Below are 21,555 nucleotides of genomic sequence, written 5' to 3'. Positions count from 1 at the left end.
GTGTCTCATTTAGCCCATATTCTTCCTCTTGACTCAGTTTTGGCCATGTTTCAACAGGACTGTGTTTAAGAGTGTGGCTCTCCTGAGCCTTTCTGCACTTTGTACTTGTTTTATAGTTTACCATTCTCAGCTCTTTGCTTTCCTGGCTTCCTTGTTTCACCAAGCTGTGTTCATATATATATACACACACTGAAGTCCTGTTTTGTTTTGTTTGTTTGTTGTTTGTAGTGTTTATCTATTAGGAATTTCAGCTATCTTTTTAATCATGCTGACATATTTACTAGAATGATTATTGTTTTTCTTAGTATTCCTGTTACATAAATATCGAGTAGGTCTGCCCTGACCTTATATTTCTCAGAACCCTATAATTTTCATTGTATAATTTTGCAGATCATACAGGGAATGCATTTATCTCATTATAAGCACAAGCATTTGTACTTGCAGTCTCTTTATTAATTGCATTTATCATTATGGAATTAATCTTTGAATTATAGACTTCCCTCATGAATCCAAGGCACACGGATTGAAGTATCAGTTGCCCACTAGATTCATTTATTTAATTTAACCTTCACTGAGTAAAGCCAGCCCCATGTGTACATTACAACACCCCATTAAAAAGTAACCTTCCCATCTTTCTTTCTTTCTGTACACTGAAAATATTTTCATAACAGAAGCACTTAATGAAGGTTTAACTTGCTTGTGCTGAAACCTTTTATTTTTTAATCACTAACATATAGTTTGTGTGCATTTAAAAAAGTTGATTCCCATCCTCCCCACCCACATACATACATACTCATTCTCTGTACTCTTCTAAGTAGTTTGTGGCTAGTATTTGTATTTAAATTTCACATTCAACATGGTATGAAATTGTAAATTCCATCAAGTCAAGCTACAGTGAGTCAGGGATTTTTGATATAACAGCTCACAACAGATCCTAAAACATTAGTGCAATTAATGCAGAAGGAAATGGAAAATTTTCAGAAAGGTTTCTTTTATATTTCTTTAAGGATATAGAGGAATATCTTTTGTTTTAAGAAGGAAATTATTTAATGTTATTTCCATGTAACTACATACTTGGTGTCAACATGAATGATTTTTTTAGAATATTGGTAGCAAGCACGGAATAGAGTTTTCCAAGAGCAAGTCACAATTTATCCTGCAAGAACCAGGCATTGAATTAGGCAGTGATAGTGGAAAGCTGTTCTAAGTCATTATTTTTAAGGAGGAGCTCACAGAGGGTGATGCTTAGACATTTCAGCACATCCTCTTATTTCAGCACATCCTCTTATTTCAGCACATCCTCTTACGGAGACCTGCTCAGAGTGCTGTGAGAGAGAACAAAGGCAGTAACCGTCAAGGAAGGGGTGCTTTCACCTACACAATCAGAAAAGTGCCTTATGGGCTTTTGTTTCATCTTTCCCTTTTGCTACTGTAAAACTTAAAAAATTTTCTTCATCTGAACATAGAGTAGTTTTCGTAAAGAATCCCTCACTATGTATAGTTTTGGAATAGCGTATATTTTGATCTTCATGTTGGAGTTTACCAAATTCATCAAGCTGTACACTTTCAATGGGTACATTTTACTGTATACAAACTACAGCTCAACTTTTCATAAATCCATCAAAACTTCCAGTATTACTCCTGTACTTCAGAAAAATGCAACTTCCTCCCTTTGATGTAATAAGTGCATTACAGAAAGAAAAACTTTAAAGAATGATCTAGTGGATTTTTTCTTCCATAATAATTATTTCATTTTCTGTATTCTCTTCCAGCTGTAGGTCCAGATTTTTCAAGAACCCTCTTAAAAAGGGTAACTCTTGTCAAAGTGGGAGGTGAAGTTGTCATTGAGTGTAAGCCAAAGGCTTCTCCGAAACCGGTCTACACCTGGAAGAAAGGAAGGGACGTATTAAAAGAAAATGAAAGGTATTATCTTGAAATATTTTAACTATGTGGTTAACCCATAATAATTTATAGGTCTGTTGTTAACAGTCCAAGAGGGAAGAATTTATGATCTGCTCTGCATGAACTAAATGTTAATCAAAGAGCTGAAGCTTTGGGAAAGAGTGGTAAATTAGCAGGTCTTGATATTAAGATTCTAGAAAGCCTTTCTTGCACAGGTAGACCACATGATCCCACATGTTGAAGGCTGTTGGAGTTGCCCAAAGATGTGCAACTGGAAATACCTTTTTTAATTTTAGCTTAAAATTTATTTGTAGGTTTGCCCATCTTTCTCCATTCTATTAATACCTTGTTTTTTCCCCATAAACAAGTAATTCCAGCTCTTCTTTGCTATGGCAACCCCTCAAATATTTGGCAGTGTCTAGTATGTCTCTTGTTAATCTCTCCCTTTTTGTGAAACCATCTTTAATTCCAGAACTCATTTTCAAATAACTTGGCTTTTATTATTTTAATCATGTCTTTTTAAGAACTCTATTTCAAACTTATTTTTGAAAAGTTTTTTTTTTCTTTCTCATATCGAAACTCTTCAAATGTGTGTTTCCTATTATACATGAATTATGTTTATAATGCATGTTCTTTTATCCAGTGTAATTATATGGGTTGTTTGGGGGTTTAGGTCATATTGTGACAAATAGCAGGTATCTCTTAAGACCTTTTCTTGGCTGTCACCTCTATAAAATATCTCCCACCCCTTTCTGTAATCTACTCAGATCTGTTGGAAAATGGTAATTGTGCATGAGTCTGTCATGCATAAGATAACATTTACCAGCTGTATACATAATGATTTTAATTGATGCTAAAGGTCAAGTACTCAAAGATGTCATGGGGAAGCCTGTAAAAATGTGTGCGTATCAACTTTAACACCTGTACACCTTTGGATTTACATATGCAAAGTAGATCATCACACTGATGATGTTGTCCTTATTAATGATTTTTGCAAACATGATATGGTTTATAGAGGGTGTATTCATACATAGTAAATGCATAATATGTGTCTCTTTCTGATTTCTGTTATATCAAGAAAGTGGTATAGTTTACTGATTACTGACCTGACATTCAAATCTGGAGCCAAAGTTGGAACTTGAGAGCACAGTTTCTTGTTTTATGTACCATGTACATTATTAGATTAAGGCTACATTTTAAAAGGTTTAATATAACATTAATATGAAGAAAAATATTTTAAAATAATATGAAAAATAGATATATGAATGAGTGTGGTTTGAATAACATGGAAGATCAATCCAGGAGAGGCTAATAAAATTTGCTGCTTTCACAAGCAACCTACAGTGTCTTAAAACAAAAGGAAATTTCTCATCCACACTGCATGCCCACCAGAGGTCTGCTCGGGGCCTTGCTGCTCTCTAAAGCCTAAGCTGGTAGAATAGCACTCTCTGGAACATTTAAATTGCAGATGGAAAGAAAGAAAGACAGTGAAGTCGCTCAGTCATGTCCAACCCTTTGCGACCCCATGGACTATAGCCCACCACACTCCTTGGTCCATGGGATTCTCCAGGCAAGAATACTGGAGTGGGTTGCCATTTCCTTCTCCAGGGGATCTTCCCAACCTAGGGATCAAACCCAGGTCTCCTGCATTGCAGGCAGATGCTTTATCCTCTGAGCCACCAGGGAAGACAGAAAAGAGGGTGGTAAACATGTGAAGTGAAGCACTTCTTTTTGCTTATGTTTTGGTGGCCAAAAGAAGTCACTTGGCTCTTCCCAAATTCAACCCAACAGGGAAATTCAGTCTTTCTGTGTGCCTAGAAGAAAAAGGACACCCTAACTTTTTTAACAGTAATAATGATCGCTCAACATGACTATAATTTAATCATTGATACAGGTTGTTTAAATTAACTTTGGGAAAATGATATACCAAGAATTACTTTTAATAAGTGAATTTGACTTCTTCTACCATTTGACTTACCACAAAGCTTATCCCTCTCCAACTTTTAAATTTTTTCTTCTAACTTGATTGATAGGGTTCAGATATAGCCTCAACATTGCTATGGCACTACAGGTATCTTTAAAGCAAGGAAACTCCCCATCATTACTCAGGTCCTGGTCTTTATCATCTCCACCTCCACCGTCACCAGGCACGACCCAAACTGTCAGTGTTAGCACTTTTTATCCCCATAGGTGCTGTGTCCTCACTGTTCTCTTTCTCAGTTCCACCTCTCTCACAGTGTATTAAACAGATAGATTGATTTTCATCATGAAAATGAATTCAAAAGCTGACCAGGTGTAATTTATTTTTTATTTTTTTAACAAAGCATGTATTTCTTTTTTACTTAATTTATTTGGCTGCACTGGTCTTAGTTGGAGCACACGGGATCTTTGATCTTGTTGCCTCATGCGGGATCTTTCAGTTGAAGCATGCAAATTCTTAATTGTGGCAAGTGGGATCTAGTTCCCTGACCAGGGATCGAACCCAAGCCCCCTGAATTGGGAGCTTGGAGTTTTAGCCACTAAACCACCAGGGAAGTCCCTGGCCAGGTATAATTTAAAGGTGAATGTAGGGACTTCAGTGTGTGTCCCATCCTTGGGAGACACTTACCCCTCAAGTCTAGCATATTATTGCCACCAGATGGAAATACAGGTCCAGTGCCTCTCCACCTTCTCATTTTTCAAGGGAAACTAGAAACATGGGATTTAAGTTGAGCTATCTTAAGTTTTAAATGTCAGTAATTGTTTTTTTGTTTTTTTTTTTAATTTAATGTTAGAACAGTATGGGCCACACATCCATGGACCAAGTTTACTCCATGCGCTGCTGGAGTGCGAGAAAGATAAACTCAACTGAACTTCCTGTAATTTCTGAAAAGGGTAAAAAATAAGAAAGATATTACTGATATTTCCTTGTTGACAGAGAAGAAATTCTGCCATTTTCCTCTGCCTTTTTGATAAAAGAGAAACATAAGTAAGTGGATAAAGGAAGAAAAGCAATCATATATAGGATTCATAAGTGAAAAGTTTAGAATTCCTATTTTAGAGAAGGACTGACATTGCTAGAACAACACAAAAGGAAAAGCTTGTTGACTATGTACAGTGTTGAGTAATAGCTTCCAATATGCGGACTTGTAGTTCTCTTTTGAGATGTGGAATCCTAAGAATCAAAAGGCAAGCCATTAACATTTGAATGATTTTTTAAAAATTTAGTTGAAGTATAGGTGGTTTACAATATAACATAACATGCTTAGTCACTCAGTCATATCCAACTCTTTGTGACCCTATGGACTGTAGCCCGCCAAGCTCCTCTGTCTATGGGATTGTCCAGGCAAGAATGTTTAAGTCAGTAGCCTTTCCCTTGTGTTAGGGGGTTGCATTTATTTCTTCTGTATAGCAAAGTGATTTAGTTATACATACTCTTTTTCATATTCTCTTCCATTATGGCTTATCACAGGATATTATGGTTTATCACAGAATATAATTCCCTGTGCTATGCAGTAGGCCCTTGTGTTTTATCCATCCTATATATAATAGTTTATCTCTGCTAATCCCACACCCCCATTCCTTCCCTCGCCTGCCCACTCTCCCTCTTAGCAACTATAAGTGTGTTCTCTGTGAGTTTGCTTTTATTTCACAGATGTGTCAATGTATCAGATTTTAGATTCTACATATAAGTGATACCATGTTTTATTTGTCTTTCTCTTTCTGACTTACTTCACTTAGTATGATAATCTCTAGGTTCATCCATGTTGCTGCAAATGGCATTGTTTCATTCTTTTTGATGGTTGAGTGATATTCCATAGTGTGTATGTGTGTGCCACATCTTTTTTCAAAAAAGTATTTTATTTATTTATTTGGCTGAGCTGGGTCTTAGTTGTGGCAGGTGGGATCTTCGATCTTCTTGTGGTGTGCACATTCTTTTTAGTTGCGGCATGCTAACTCTTGGTTGCAGCATATGTGATCTAGTTAGCTGGCCAGGGATTGAATCCGGGCTCCCTGCATTGGGAATGTAAAGTCTTCACCACTGGACCACCAGGGAAGTTCCATAGCATGTCTTCTTTTTCCATTCTTCTGTTAATGAACACAGATTGTTTCCCTTTCCTGGCTGTTGGAAGTAGCACTACTAGTGAACAAAGGGGTGCATGTATCTTTCTGAATTACAGTTTTGTCTGGGTATATGCCCAAGGGTTGAATTGCTGGAACATACAATAAGTCTATTTTTTTTTTTGAGGACCCTCCATACCGTTTTCTGTAGTGGCTGCCCCAATTTACATTCCCACCAACAGTGTAGGCGGGCTGCCTTTTCTCCACACCCTCTCCAACATTTGTTATTTGTAGACTTTTGAATGATGGCCTTTAACATTTGAATAAGAGATGATTAATCTCAATTATGGAATGTTGCTATAAACCAAGTTTCAGTGGAACAAAATTTATGATCAAGCACCACTTTTTATTAACATTCTCCCTAGAGCTTATGGTTTGACTTAGCCAAACACTACTTAAGTGATTTTTAATTTTAAATTTAGCTAATCAGCTGCCTGCAAATGAGTTTACAATAAAAGTATAAGAAGAAACATTTTTTTAAATGTTTACATTTTGATCTTATTCAAATTGTGGTGTTATAGTTACCTCAATGGGTATGGATTCAGAAATACTAGTTTAATGTTAACATGTGAACAATTTTTAAAATACTTTTATATGTGCTTATTTTGGTTTTTAAAGGCTTTAGGGATTTAAATCATATTTACACTGACCTTATATATATTAAACCAATCATCTAAATGAAAGATTTAATCTTTAATTTTTATAACTTCATTATTGTGTAGGCAGTATATCCATAAGCATAAATATATATTTTTTGTTTTCTTGTATATTTATCCAGCTATCAGAGTAAAGGCAATATCAGGCATTTAAAACAGAGATGGTTTGTCACAAAGACCCAAGTACATTAGTTTTCAGGAGAGGCCTCTACTCACCACCAAAGCAGTGGAATTATTTGGATTCGTTGAGCAATTAAGCCATGTAACTGAAAAAGGTTGATAATTTTGTTTACTGTTTCTGGACAGAATGATTTAAGGCAGATGAGATTGATCTATTACAAACAAAAACATCAAAATTCAGAAATGACAGAATCATTAATAAAAACCTAGGCTTCTAGAATCATAAGGAGACATGAAACCAACTCACATGGAGTCTTCTGGTTGCAAGTGACAGAAACCCAACTCAGAACTGGCTTCAGGAGCAAAAGGAGTTCACTGGCTCCACACTTGAGAAGACCAGGGCCAGGCTGGGTCTCGAGGTGTGCCTGGGTTCAGGAGCTCACACAGTGCCGGTGGGACTGGGTGGCTGGCTTCCTCTCTCACTGGTGTCTTCCTCTACTTTGGCTCCATTTTCTGATGGGCTCTCCTCTCCTGTTGGTAGGATGGCCGCTGGTTTCCCTCTTTCCCTCTTTTCTAACTTCTCACAACTGCAGAATAGATGCTTATGGCATGGGATAAACCTGCCTTGGTCAGTGATCATCCCTGAACCAGTGACATTCAAGGGGATGTGATGCACTGATCAGAAGGACATGATCATATGCCATCCTAAGAGGCACTTGGGGAAGCTCCACCTAAGACCTTGAGGACTGAGAATGGGACAGGGGTTTCCCCAAAGAAGCATACAACCAGAAGAAGAGTAAGTGGACAGGCAACAGTGTCCAATTCCTACCCTAGTCATGGAGCTCAGCTTCCATTCCCAGACAGGGAACCCCACAACGGATGGACTTCACCATCCCTGGTTATGTCTAACATGAGGACCTGACTAATTTTTTAGAGTATTTCCTCATAACCAATATCCTTGTAATTTCCATTCATTGTTTCTTGCTTTGCTTTCTGAAGTTATATTAAGAAAAAATCTAATTCTCTTCCACCATGCCTCTTCCCTTTATATACCGACATGCTATTCTCAAGTCGCCTTTCAATTATTTCCCAAGTCCAAATCTTGATGTTCTTCGTATCATATTATTTGACATCTCTTACTGTCGTAAACGTTTCTTTCAATGTCTTTCTGAAAGCCAGAATTAAATCTGCCATTCAGAATTAAAACAATATTAATAAGGGAATAAGTATCTTGAACTCTGTAGCAAAGATTGATGATTATTATTACACTGTGTCCCTAAAGAGGAAAAAAACATCTTCAGTTAGCTTAGATTAGTAAGGCAAACAAGTGTACATCATAGAAAAACCACTCCTTCCCAATGATTATTTTGAACAATTAACTTAGTGCTTAAAGGGGTAAATCTAGTTGTCTGGAAAATTCACTTAGAGAAAATATTTTATTTCTCATTGAAGCTGAAGAAATTAGTGAAATGTTACTTTAGTTAGCCATGTGTAAATAAAGACTTCTTATTCTTACTCATGTTTAAGAATGTCTCTCCTTCCTTTTAAATGTTAGGCTAATACATTATGTCAAGCTAATGGATAATAATTAAGTATAGATATACCACTGAATGTTTCCAGAAAGAATCTGAAACTTACAGCCTGCATCTCACAGGCATGGTTTCAGAACAACAGCAGGACTATTCTGCCAAACTAGCCGAGCCGACATAGATTTCGATCAATGAACAAAGCATTCATTCGGTGCTCGCCATATGTTGAGCCCTTTGCCTGGCACTGAGAGAGAGAAGGAGGAGACATAAACCCAGCCCTCAAGATGCTCTTAGATTAGTGCACGGGCCCAGCAGCAAAATAACAATGTGTTTTTCAATCATAGATGATGTATTTAGAAGGATCATTGGATTTGTAGGCCAACAATAGATTGCGGAAGGCTTGAATTCGATGTCTGTAGAGTTTAGGCTTGAACTTCCAGAGAAAATAGAAAAATTTTATGCAAGAGAGTGCACCGTCATATGCGTGCTGCAGAAGGGTTGCTCTGCTTGTAACATGGAGAAAGAATCAGAGTAGAACAAGATTAGGAACACAGAGAGACCAGTTTCAGGCAGTATGCTAAAATGAAAACCAAAAGGACTTCAGTGTCTCTCCTGATAGTATAGGAGGGAAGACAGATTTTTTTTTTTAACTTAAATGACTTATTAAGCAGAAATATTTTTAAAAGAAGGAAGGAAAAAAGAAAGTGACTCCTAAGGTGCTAACTTGAGCAGCTGGTAGATGGCAGAGCTATTGACCACAGTACTGAGAACAGAAAACTAAGTTTGAGAGGAGAAGATAAAGAAATGAGTATTAACATGTGAAATCTGAAGTGCCTTCAAGTGGTGATGTCACATTCAGATTGGAATTCCAATTCAATGTCACTTTCTCAGCAAAGATTTTTCCCTCAAACCTATTTCAAATTGTAAACACCACCACCATCCTCTTCTCATGCTTTACAATTTTCATAGTTCTTACTACCTTCTAACATGCTGCATGCTTGCCTTTTTTCTATTATCTGTCTTCCCCACTTTCCATTTAATCGTAATGTAAATTCCATGAAGACAGAGACTGGTAAGTGTGTGTGTGTGTGTGTCTGTGTGTGTCTGTGTGTGTCTGTGTGTGTGTCTTAAACAATAAAAAGTTAGTATCTTGTAGCCCTGGAGGTCATAAGTCAGAAATTATTCTCCTTGCATTAAAATAACACATTTCTTTCAATGTCTTTCTGAAAGCCAAAATTAAATCTGCCATTTGGAATCAAAATAGTATTGATAAAGAAATAAATAGTCTTATTATATCCTTAAGTAATGCATTCCTTCTGGAGGTTCTAGGGGAGAATCAGTGTGTGGCTTTCTAGAAATCACCTGCATTCCTTGGCTCATAGCCCCCTCCTCCATCATTGGAGCTAGCAAAGCGAGTCCAGTCCGTTAGAGTCCTCACATCAGATCACTTCACCCTCCTCTTCTACTTTGAGGTTACTTCGTAGTTACCAGGGGCCCTTTGTGTTTTGTCCCTTTCTGTAATGCTAGCACCTAGGATGGTGCCTGGTACAGACTAAGTGTTCAGTGAATGAATGTCCAACAGGAAATGTGGGTCTGAGTTCGGGAGAGTAAAGACAGAGACCCAGATGTCACCAGTTGACAAGAAGCTGTGGAGTGGATAAGCACACCCAGAGAGTTGTGTAGAATGAGAACACCTGTGAATCAAAGAAAGGACCCTTGAGGAATGGCCACATGCAAAAAGTGGGTGGAAGCAGAGCACACTGGGAGGGGGATTAAGAGATGTGGGAGAACCTAGGAAACAGAAACCAAGGGAGCAGAAAGGTTCAAGAAGGAGCAAGTGCTTGCTGCTTCCAAGAGATGACAAAATAATGGCTCAAAGATGACCACTGCATTGAGGAACCTTAACATCACCTCAGGGGAGCACTTTGAGGCCACTGTGGACATGTTTCAGAGACACAGTGAAATGGTACAATCGTCCATATTCTTAGGCATTTCTTCCCAGACTGAACACATGTTTAGGCCCACAGTACAATCAGGTCGAATCTAACATTCTGTGAGACTGTTCATACCAAAGAGGAATAAAATTCCTGTGTCTTGACTAAAGACCCCACAGTCTTCCGCCACGGTGGAATTAGATCATGGCCCTACTAATTTGCCTCTCTTCCCAGAAGTCTTTGGAAGAGTTGAAATTCATGTAATATGTGGAAGAAACTCTAAGCACAGGGCAGCAAAACTCTACATTGTATATAAGTTGTGAAACCCTGGTCTGAAGATACTGGCGACCTGGGAGGCAGAGCACATGGGATGGCAGGTATTTGCCCAGAAGGTTGATCGAATCCTTGCGTAGGAAAGAAAGTTTATTGCTGCAGGCATTCTGTTTCTCTTCTGGAGGCAGAGTGTCTATATATGTGCTCTTAATGAGAAACCCGCCCTCAGGATATCTCTTACAGTTGCTGCAGAGCCATATAGCTCTGTTATTAGGAATTCTGCCCTGGGGAGCAATTATGTTATTGCAATAATTAGAGGCAGTTCATCTCCATAATAATGGAAATCCTGCCTTGGAGGCAAAACAACATCAAAGCAACTCGAGCATCATTGCTCTAGATAGAATCTGTTGCCCCGCTTATTGGTAATACTATTTCATTTTAATTTTGCATCTGTAGTCATGGAAATAGACTGAGCTTATCTTGCTCTCCAATTCAGACCTGGAACTTTTCTCCCTTTCCTTCCGTTTGTCTCTCCTAGAGCCATGCATAAAATAGTTACAACTTTGAGCTCCCCTGAAGAGTCATTGCAGAAGAGTTTAGAGACATTTGTTTTTTAAATGTGTGTTAATGGTACACAGACCCTGTCCTGTGGAGACTCTGTAAATTTAGCTCTCAGTCACCGGTCTTTTTTGCCTCAGTATAGTTATATCTTATTGTGTTACGATCAGGAATTAAAGTGATGTCCAAATTCAGGCAGAAGCTACCTACCACCTGTTCTATTCATGTGCTCGTGGTTATTGGTTATGCCTAAGGATATGCTGGCAAGAGAACTGAATTTTTATATGGAAGTATTTAAAATTAGGTTCCCAATCTAAAGGCAACACCTGATGATAAAATCCTTGCGGGTTTCTTCAGCATTGATTCTTTTTTGTCGGTCAGTCCCCTGCCCCTGTCCTACTTTCTGCCCTTATTATCTTGTGTATGGACTTTGCAGCTGTTCAGCTAACCTCTTAACGGGTTTGTTTGGAACCAGCCTGTACTCAAATCTTTCACAATATGAAACTTCCCGTATCACAACCCCGATTAATTAAATTCAATAAACATTTGTCACACACTTCCTTTGAACAGATTCATTTGAGCTTATGAACAACCTATATATGTATAAAACAACATATGTGTATATACTTCCCAGGAGGCGCTAGTGCTAAAGAATCTGCCTGCAATGCAGGAGACCCTGGTTCAGTCTCAGAGTCTGGAAGATCCCCTGGAGGAGGCAATGAAAACCCACTCCAGTATTCTTGCCTGTAGAATCCCATGGATAGAGGAGCCTAGTGGGCTACAGTCCATGGGGGTCACAAAGAGTAGGACACGTCTGAGCATCTGAGCCACGTGAACAACCTAATTTAAATCTGAGTTCTACAGGTGCCATTTAAAAAGGGACAGAATTTCTACAATGGTTTAAAGGAAAGAGACTATTCATCTTTTAAAGGTATGATTTTTTTTAACAGTATATAAAATATCATTCTGTAGTCTCAACACACATATGCATATCCATATTTTGATAGACATGCAAAGAATAAGCCTGGGAGAATCTCCACTAAAATGTTAACAGTGATTTCCCTAGAAGTTGGGACTGTGGATTTCTTTCTCCTTCCTGTTTTCCTTCCTTCCTTCCCTCCCTCCCTTCTTCCTTCCTTATTCCTTCCCTCCCTCCCTTCCTTATAAATTTTGTGTTTGTGAGTTTGATTATTTTATTAATGTTTATTTCCCATAATAGTCTGAAATGCCCATGAGTAAAGATGCCATGTGTGTTTGAGCACATGAGTGCCCCCGACTCCTGGGAGACCCCAAATTCGGTATGCAGACTGCTGCTGAGCTGACTGCATTAGGACCAACAGAACCACATTTAAAAATACAGAATCCCACTCTATTGCCAAAGATTCTCTCTAAGGAATTCTGAGATGAGACCCAGGAGTCTGAATTTTGTTTTGAATTCTTGCACATGATTTTAATGCAAAGCCAGGTATGACACTGTATTAGTGGTTTCCCATTAGCCTCAGAGCAGACAGTCCATCACATAATCAGCAAGACCCTACACTGGTCAGGCTCCTGCCGTCCTGTCCCCACTGTTCTTTCTTACTCTTCCCTCAACCTGACTTCTTTAGCTGTGTGGACCTCCTGTCAGTTCTTCAAATGCCCTTATTCTTCCTGCTACCAACTTTTCAACACACTATTCTTTCTCCCCCAAACTCTCTTACCCAGGGCTTGACAACCTACAGCCCCCTAGCCACATCCAGCCAGCCCCCCATGTGTGTTTGCGCAACCTGCAAGCTTGAGAATGGTGTTACATTTTCACATGGTAAGACAAAAATAAAAAAGGAAACGAATTTTACAACATATCAAAATGGGATGAAATTCAAATTTCAGAGTCTACAAATAAAGTTTTATTGGACACAGCCCCATACTATTCTTGAACAAATTGTCTAGGCTGCTTTTGTGCTCCAGTGGGACAGGGTTGAGTAGTTGCAACAGAAACCACCTGGCCTGCAAAGCCTTGAATATTTACAATCTGACTGTTTACAGGAAAAAAAAAAAAATCTCTCCCTCCATCCATCTCACAGCATGTTTTTGGCTCCTCTGTCCATGGAATTCTCCAGGCAAGAATACTGGAGTGGGTTGCCATTCCCTTCTCCAGGGGATCTTCCAGACCCAGGCATTGAACCCTGCATTGCAGGTGGACTCTTTACCATCTAAGTTACCAGGGAAAATGGCCACTTCTATGGAGTCCATGAAATGCAAATTGAAGAGGGAATAAATTAGGTTGAAAGTCTGAATGCTGTCCCTTCTGTTTCAGTGGCTCCCAAATGTCACTCAAGGAAACTTCTTTTCAGGTCCCCAAAGCCTTGCACTCCCTGGAGAAATCAGCCAGGGGAGCTTTCAAGGTGAAGACACGAAAGGTGAGGGGCAATGAGGGTGGAAAATACATATCTGATCCTCTTCCCTGAATTTCTAGAAAATAAGTAAAAGAATGAAGCAATGGGAGCTCTTCACCCCAGGTTGAGGATCTGTGGTTTTATACTGACTGTGATTTTGCAGAGGGCTTTTTATTTTAATTTGGTGATTATAAAAATGATTTTTACAATGATAAATGGCCTTGTGCAGTTGAAAGAGGAGAGAGAAGATAGAAATCCCAAGACTCACTTCCTAAGTTTTATACAATTCAGCTATTATGACAGAATCTACACACATGAAACAACTTGGAAACCACCAGTGAAGTACAAATTAACATAATATCTTCCAAACAGAGCTAGGTGACAGTGCTTAGGGAATACACAGAGAAGAGACTCTTAGAGTCAGGCAGGGTCTGCCAGAATTGGCTTCCAACAGGAAGTGAGTTTAAGCAGTTGTGAAAGAACGTGGTCCACACAGGGCTGCAGAGGGGGAAGCAGGAGGTCTCTGTGTGGGGGCTCGTGTCTGTGCAAGATGAAGGGACAGACATGAGCAAGTCAAGAGGGATCCAGCCAAGTGGGAAACTGGGTGTCAGTCGAGTTTAGATGGAAGAAATGGAAGAATAATTGGTAGGGAAATGCTTCAGACTTTTCAACAAGAGATGATTAACACTTTGAAATAATGTTGACAGATATAAAATAATAGTGACAGAAAGGCTGTGAGTCAGCTTGGCTCTGAAGAAGCTCCGAAATCTCTAGTTATTAAGTTGAAATGAGGCTTTGATCTCCTTTTATGTCACTAGCACCTTCATGAATAAACCTTGAGCTTTTGGAAGTGCTGGGGATTCAGGATACTGATTACCTTGGCTCTTTTCCTGTATTTCCTGGTTCTCTTGTGGCCATCACTTCTCTCCCTTTTTTGAGTAATAATATTACCTAGCTATTTTTCAGTCTTTACTGTGCCCTCTGCTAAACACTTTATATACGTTTTCTTTTAGTCTTCAGAAAAACATTACAAGATCAGCCCTATTATGAACCCCATTCTTAGATAAGGAAACATGAGCTCAGAGAGGGTATTCACTCTACCTGAGGTTGCAGAGTTTGGTAATATTAGGGCTGGTGTTCAAATCCACGTCTCGCTTATTCCAGAAACTCTGTCTGTACCAGCTTTGTCTGAGGAAGGAATGAGCATTAGGTGCTTCTCTCTACTTTAAGAGAGCATGGAATCTCATGGTAAGTCAATAAGTGAAAGTGTTAGTCGCTCAGTCGTGTCCAACTCTTTGCAACCCCATGGACTCCTCTGTCCATGGGATTTTTCCAGGCAAGAATACTGGAGTGGGTTGCCATTTCCTTCTCCAGGGGATCTTCCCAACCCAGGGATCGAACCCAGGTCTCCCACATTGCAGGCAGATTCTTTACCATCTGAGCCACCAGGGAAGCTCACGTCAATCCATTATTAGTAAAAATAAAACTCTGCTTTCATTACCTCCCTTTTCAAACTGGAAAATTGCTGACATCTTTAATATGGATAAGTTGTCCAGAAGCAACCTTTACTGTTAACTCATTTCATATTTTCAGTAATAAATTGGCAGCCTTCAGATCCATGGTTTCCTAGTTTCCTGAGGAAAGGAGGCATAATGGTCTGATTTCAGGGCTGGGTTAAAACCATGTAAGCCCCTTGGAGAAGAGGTAAATTAAGTCCTTGAACTACCTCAGCACTGCCTTTGTGCAGAGAAAATAGCTCTGCATCATCAAATGGATTTAAGTGATCATGAAAACATTCAAACCAAAGTGGCATGTAATTAAGAGCAATTAGAACTGAAGTGATGTGACTGGATATTAAAACCAGAAAGGCAGTGTTTGTTCCTTCTCAGTAGAGACAAGGCAGATAAATGTGGGTTCCTCCTAACTTTGTCATCTCTAGAAATAGAATCTGCTAGACTGTGCGGATGTTATGTAAATATTGAAGGTCTAGTATCATGTACTATGTTTGACCCTCTATTTCTGTAGTGGAGTTTTATCCTCATATTTCAGTCACAGATATGCCAGAGTTAATTAGATCTCTACTAGTAAATATCCATCATGGTGTTTCTAAATCCCTTTTGCCAAATGATCTAATTAGAGCAACACTTGGCTTTCTGTATAATTACAACATATGGCACCTAGAGGGTACATATAGTAGAATTATAGGTTGCTTGATGAGAAATCCAGGTGGTGGATAAAAGACTCTATTAAACAAAGTTGCTGTGTGTGTGCATGTGTGTCTGTGTTGTAATGTATACAATTCCTCCACCTCTCCCCAGAATAATAAATATGTTGTAATTCAACTGTCCTGCCCACATGAAACATAATTATATCCTAGAATAGGCGTTTTAAATTTTTAAGTAAAACAAATTATTGATAGTATTATCGTAAATTATTTAACCCTCCATACCTCTAAAAATTACCATGTGTATTAGCTCAGCAATGCTAGAAGCAGCTCTGTGTAAGAGGAGTTATTCGATGGGATGTGTTCTTCCATCCAGGCAAGATAACCTGCTCAAATGACTGCAAAATATGTAGCAAAAATACTACTGAATCCTTTGACCAATGATAAAAAGGGATTTTTATTATCTGCTTATTATCTCTGAAAGTAGACTAACCGCCTGGGTAGATGATGAGTTCAGTGTTATTGTGTTGAATTTGAAAGGCTTTACATGCAGAGGTATCCTGGACCCCTCTTGGATGGGTTCCTAAGAGTCAGTGGGACATATCTTTTCCTAGACCACATTCACTGATGTCATTGATGACACTGACCATGGTGGGAGTATTTACACCATGGAAAGTGGTATACATCGGGACATTCTTTTCCATAGAGAGCCAGTTGTTAAATACTTACCAACATGTCATTACTTGCTGGGACATAACACAGTTTAGAGTTGGCAATGCTAGTTTGGGGTTCGTGGGAGAGATTAAGACTAGATAAATTATCTTCTTTGAAGTGATAAGAGTGAGTAAGTTTCATTGAAAAAAAAAATGGGAAAACAAAAGAGATCTGATCTGGATAGATTCTTCTGAACTGTGACAAGTGTGTGAAAGAGAAAAAAAAAATCATAAGAAAGCTAAGAAACTGGAGTGTTGGTAAGAAAGTATGGGTGTCGAAAATGACAGCATTTGACATTGTCAGGTATCTTTGAGAGGTTTTAAAGCATAAGGACCTCCCTAACATAGTGCACAGGGAACTCTGCTCAATGTTATGTTGGAGCCTGGATGGGAAGGGAGTTTGGGGGAGAATGGATACATGTATATGTCTGGCCAAGCTCCTTTGCTGTCTACCTGAGACTGTCACAACATTATTAATGGGTTATACTCCAATATAAAATAAAAAGTTAAAAAAAGAAAGAAGACCCCAAACTATATTTTGAGAGGAGATAATGAAGTCAAAAATAACCTTGAAAGTAGAACTTTCGATAAAAGTTCTACTGGCTGGATCTGAAGTTGGATGTAGTAACTGATTTTTGCTGGTGTCAAATAGTGAAAAGAGGAATATCAGATATACTGGAGAGGAGCAACTTGTTTGTGGCAAGAATCTTATTAGAATGGAGGACATTGGGACATCTTTATAGCCTGAGGGGCTCACACAAAGGTGAAGAAGGAGTTAACAGTGTAAGAGAGGGAGATATTCTCAAGGAAACAGGAGGATATTGGACCTGAAATCAATTATTATGGGAAAGAAGGATGTGCCTGTCTTCTCTGACTTTGGGGAGAAAGAGAGGGTGGGTGAGGGCACAGAGAAGGAAGTATAAAGAGGGAGTTGAGAGATTCCATATAATATGGCCTTGACAAAATGAGAGTCAGAGTCATCTATGAAAGCGTGAGCATGGTGGGAGGTGGGGATTGTATGCCTGAGAAAAAGAGATGCCTGAACTGTCACCTATGGTCAATGTGACAGAAATTAGATAAGATTTGGATTGTGCTTTTGATATTTTTCAGCTGCTTCTGCACACACTGACTTTCCCATGTATTGATTTGCTCTAAAGGGTTTTATTCCAAAAGAGGTAGTTTGTTCCAAAGGATGCATAAAATTGTTTCAGAAAAAATGAAACTGCCTGCTCTTAACACCAAGAAAAATGTTTTTTAGGTGAATTCAATATGTTCTGACTCAGAAGAAAAAACAACGCACTTTATTTTTATTTTTTATTTTTTTAACAACGCACTTTAAAATGATTATCCCCCCTTGTCATTTTCTCAAGGACTCACACACCTTCAGTCACCCCTGCTCTTTCCTTCATCATCAAACTCTCCCTCCTCTTTCACTTTCTGTTGGATCTTCTGGTCAGTGCATCTTCATCTTTCTCATCCACTTTGCGCTCCCCTGCTTCCACCCTGTCCCAGGATAATCCCACCTCCTCCCATGGCTTTAAACTCACCATCTGTACTAGGAACTCCCAAATGTACATCTTCAGTGCAGGACTGAATGATTTGAGCTCAACATGCCTCAAACAGAACTCATTCTAGCCACCAACATGCACCCTAAAACCTGTTCTTCTCCTACTTGCACCATCTACCTCTGGTCACTCCAGTCAGAAATCTAGAATCATCTTAGATTCCCTCTTTCAACATCACATGTATCCAGTGTATTAGTACATTTTGGTGAATCTACTTCCAAAAGATATATAGACTTTGCCTCCTTTCCATCTGCTTTTCCTGTGCCCTCACTCAACCACCATCATCTCCTGTTGGACTATTCCAGTTATTGTTGTTTAGTTGCTGAGTCATGTCTGACTCTTTATGACCCTATGAACTGTAGCCCACCAGGCTCCTCTGTCCATGGGATTTCTCAAGCAAGAATACTGGAGTGGGTTGTCATTTCCTTCTCCAGAGGATCTTCTCAACCCAGGGATGGAACCCACTTTTCCCGCATTGACAGATGGGTTCTTTACCACTGAGCCACCAACCCTTAACTATTCCTGTCTACATGTCAAAGATGGAGAAAGCTTGATAAAAGCTAGCTACAGATACTCTCAAGTTTTTCCTGACATATTTTTCCACAAGGGTGTTACTCATTACAACTGAATAGCTAAATCAAAAGCAGACCAGCTATTTTTTATATGAAATAAAGGCATGAATAACTCAGGCCTACAATTAACCAAGGAAGAACAGTACTTTATTCCTGGTTCCTCTGATGTGAAGAAACTGAAAGTTCAAGCACAGTTCAAGAATACACACCAGTTTCTTAGAGGCTTCATCATCTTCTTTGTTAATTTGACATCCAGCAGTGTATGTTGAGTAGTAAATACTTAGTTATAAAGCATAGACATTATTTAGATCATTATATTATACAGTTTCAGAATGCTAGGTATTTATACTGGCCACAAGTAGCTCCCTACCAATTGGCTTAAAACTGTTTGCTATGCCCAGAATGAATATGCACTTTGCCTACAGATGTATGCATCTGTATGTGTGACTATATAACAGTGGAATTGTGGTTCCATTGTTGTATAAAAATCCATTGGTGAGTTATTCCTCAAAATTTCTTAGTATTTAATTCCTGTTCACTTCTGTCTTTGTCATTCAAATATGCATAGTCACAAGGCAAGAACACGGCCTAAAGAAAAGTGAATTTTGTTTTGCTTTGTTTTAGTTTTGCTCCTACCTTTAAACACTCACAGGAACATCACATCTGCTTTGTTAAATTTTCTATTAACATCAGCATTTTGAGATAACTAGAAATTGTACTTTTCCATTTTATTATTAGGACCACTAGAGCACAGATTAAAACATAAAATTGAATCTAAATAGTAGAATTTTAGAGCTAAGAGTAATATGCAGTTGAGAACTCCTTAAACTAGCTCTTCTTCTATTATACTACATACATTTGCTTTCTAATAATTACACAAAGCATAGACCCATGATGTTGGTGATGGAGCATTTATCATTTCTGCCATTTAATATTTAGTCCACACCCTTCAGGACTTTGTCACCTCTGAATTCACTTTCTGTGTCTCCCACAGAAAAAAAAAAAAGTGGGAGGGAGGGTAGAAAGAAGGAAGGAAGGAAGGCAAGAAAGAAAGCAGAGAGGGAAAGCAAATCTTAAAAGACAATCCAGCTTTTTCACTGGGCCAGTAAGATCACCTTTTGGTCTAATACCTATGATTTTTTTATGCAAACAATGAATATCTTTTCTGCTTTGAGTTGCATGAAAAAAGACGCCTTTAGTTAGCCTAACATGGCACATGCCCCTTGCCCAGAAGGTATATACATGGCAAGCCTAAAATAGAAAGTTAAAGAAAAAAAGCAACTTATTAATATTAACTAAAGAAGCTGAAAGACAAAGTTTCATATCAAAAATATGTCAATTTCAGGGGTTTTTTTCTTGTTTTATTTTCTTATCTAAATGTCTCTTCTTTTTTTTTTTTTTAGTTTAATTTTATTTTATTTTTAAACTTTACAATATTGTATTAGTTTTGCCAAACATCGAAATGAATCCGTCACAGGTATACATGTGCTCCCCATCCTGAACCCTCCTCCCTCCTCCATCCCCATACCATCCCTCTGGGTCCTCCCAGTGCACCAGCCCCAAGCATCCAGTATCGTGCATCGAACCTGGACTGGCAACTTGTTTCATACATGATATTATACATGTTTCAATGCCATTCTCCCAAATCCTCCCACCCTCTCCCTCTCCAACAGAGTCCATAAGACTGTTCTATACATCAGTGTTTCTTTTGCTGTCTCATACACAATGTCTCTTCTTGTTTTGAATCATTTTCTTATTAAAAAGCTTACATTTGAGTTCTTTTTGCTTTTGTTTTGGTGAGTGAGTGAAAGTCTCTCAGTCGTGTCTGACTCTTTGCGACTCCATGGACCATACGGTCTATGGAATTCTCCAGGCTAGAATACTGGAGTGGGTAGCCTTTCCCTTCTCCAGGGGATCTTCCCAACCCAGGGATCAAACCCAGGTCTCTCGCATTGCAAGTGGATTCTTGCAGCTGAACTACAAGGGAAGCCCCTTTATTTTGGTAGTGCTGGAAAATGAAGTCATGATTGGAAAAAAAAAAAGGAATCACTCTTTTATTTTGATCAAAGTATAACAAATCTTTAGTGAATTGTTAAAAAAAATAAAATTGTTATGTGTACCTATAGTGATTTACCTTTTTTTACTTTAAAAATTTTTGGTTATTTTAAATATCTAAAAAAAAAAAGCAACTTACTATAAAAACATGATTTTCATGCTTTGAAAATTGAAACTTTCAAAAGTGAGGTAGAAGATTTGAATGCTGGAACTCTTCTCTCCTATTTACATGTGCAAGTAAGAATAAGAACATTATGTGAGGGGTCCAGAGATCTTCTTTAAAGGATGCATATCTTTTCATGTAACTAGTGTCATCTCTGATTATGAGACTTTTAGAGTTAGATAAGCTTTAGCGATCAATAGGTCAGTGGTTTTTCAATTTGTTTCCACCCCCAGCATACCTGTGGACTGCAACATATTCCTGTTGCTTGAAATGATTAATCACACCCTGTTTATGGGAGAAAGAGGGGATGGAAAGCAGTGGAGGGAGGGAGCCCAGGAGTGTATGATAAGAATCTCAGGGCGTGATTTGAAAAAATTCCCTCCAGAACATGCTGTCCTGCATCGCTTCCCAGCCAGTGGGAATCACTGGTTCCCCAGCACCAGCACTTTTTATGAGAAAACAAGGATTAGGTGACTCATAGTAGGTCTCACAACTAACTATTGGCAAGTTCATGGTCATGTAACTGTGTGTCCAAACTAAAGAAACCCCTTCCCATTCTTGGTTTGGGAATAAACCTTTATAACAAGAATAGGGTTTAGAATCCCAGAAGGATACCATCAGAAGGTCTCCAAAATCATCTAGCCAAGATTCACTGAACCTTGCTTGCAGGAAGGTTTTCTTTGGCAAACACATTATCCAACATTATGCTTATATTTTTTAATTAGATTCCAACCATTAAAATTAAAATTTGGGATATGTCATGTAAATCAGATTACTGATTTATTTTAAAAGATATCTAGATGATCTACAACAGCCAGCCTGCCTTTTTATAAACTCAGCTTTCCAGAGGTGAGAAACAGTTACCCATTTAGCAA

At 38.6% G+C, this 21,555-nt stretch overlaps 1 protein-coding gene across 3 annotated transcripts in view; it reads left to right on the top strand.

Moving 5' to 3' along the window:
* The window catches only part of CNTN4 (contactin 4), a 1,026,926-nt gene that overhangs the window by 864,751 nt on the left and 140,620 nt on the right, over window positions 1-21,555 (top strand). For all 3 annotated transcript variants that reach the window (XM_061396381.1, XM_061396379.1, XM_061396380.1), the window contains one exon: window positions 1,773-1,923. In XM_061396381.1, the coding sequence (XP_061252365.1) occupies window positions 1,773-1,923 (151 nt within the window). The remainder of the gene's footprint in view (window positions 1-1,772; window positions 1,924-21,555) is intronic.

Source organism: Bos javanicus, chromosome 22 (assembly GCF_032452875.1).
Source record: "Bos javanicus breed banteng chromosome 22, ARS-OSU_banteng_1.0, whole genome shotgun sequence".
NCBI lineage: Eukaryota > Metazoa > Chordata > Mammalia > Artiodactyla > Bovidae > Bos > Bos javanicus.
The sequence above is the reverse complement of the archived record's forward strand: the minus strand, read 5'-3'. Positions and strand labels throughout refer to the sequence as shown.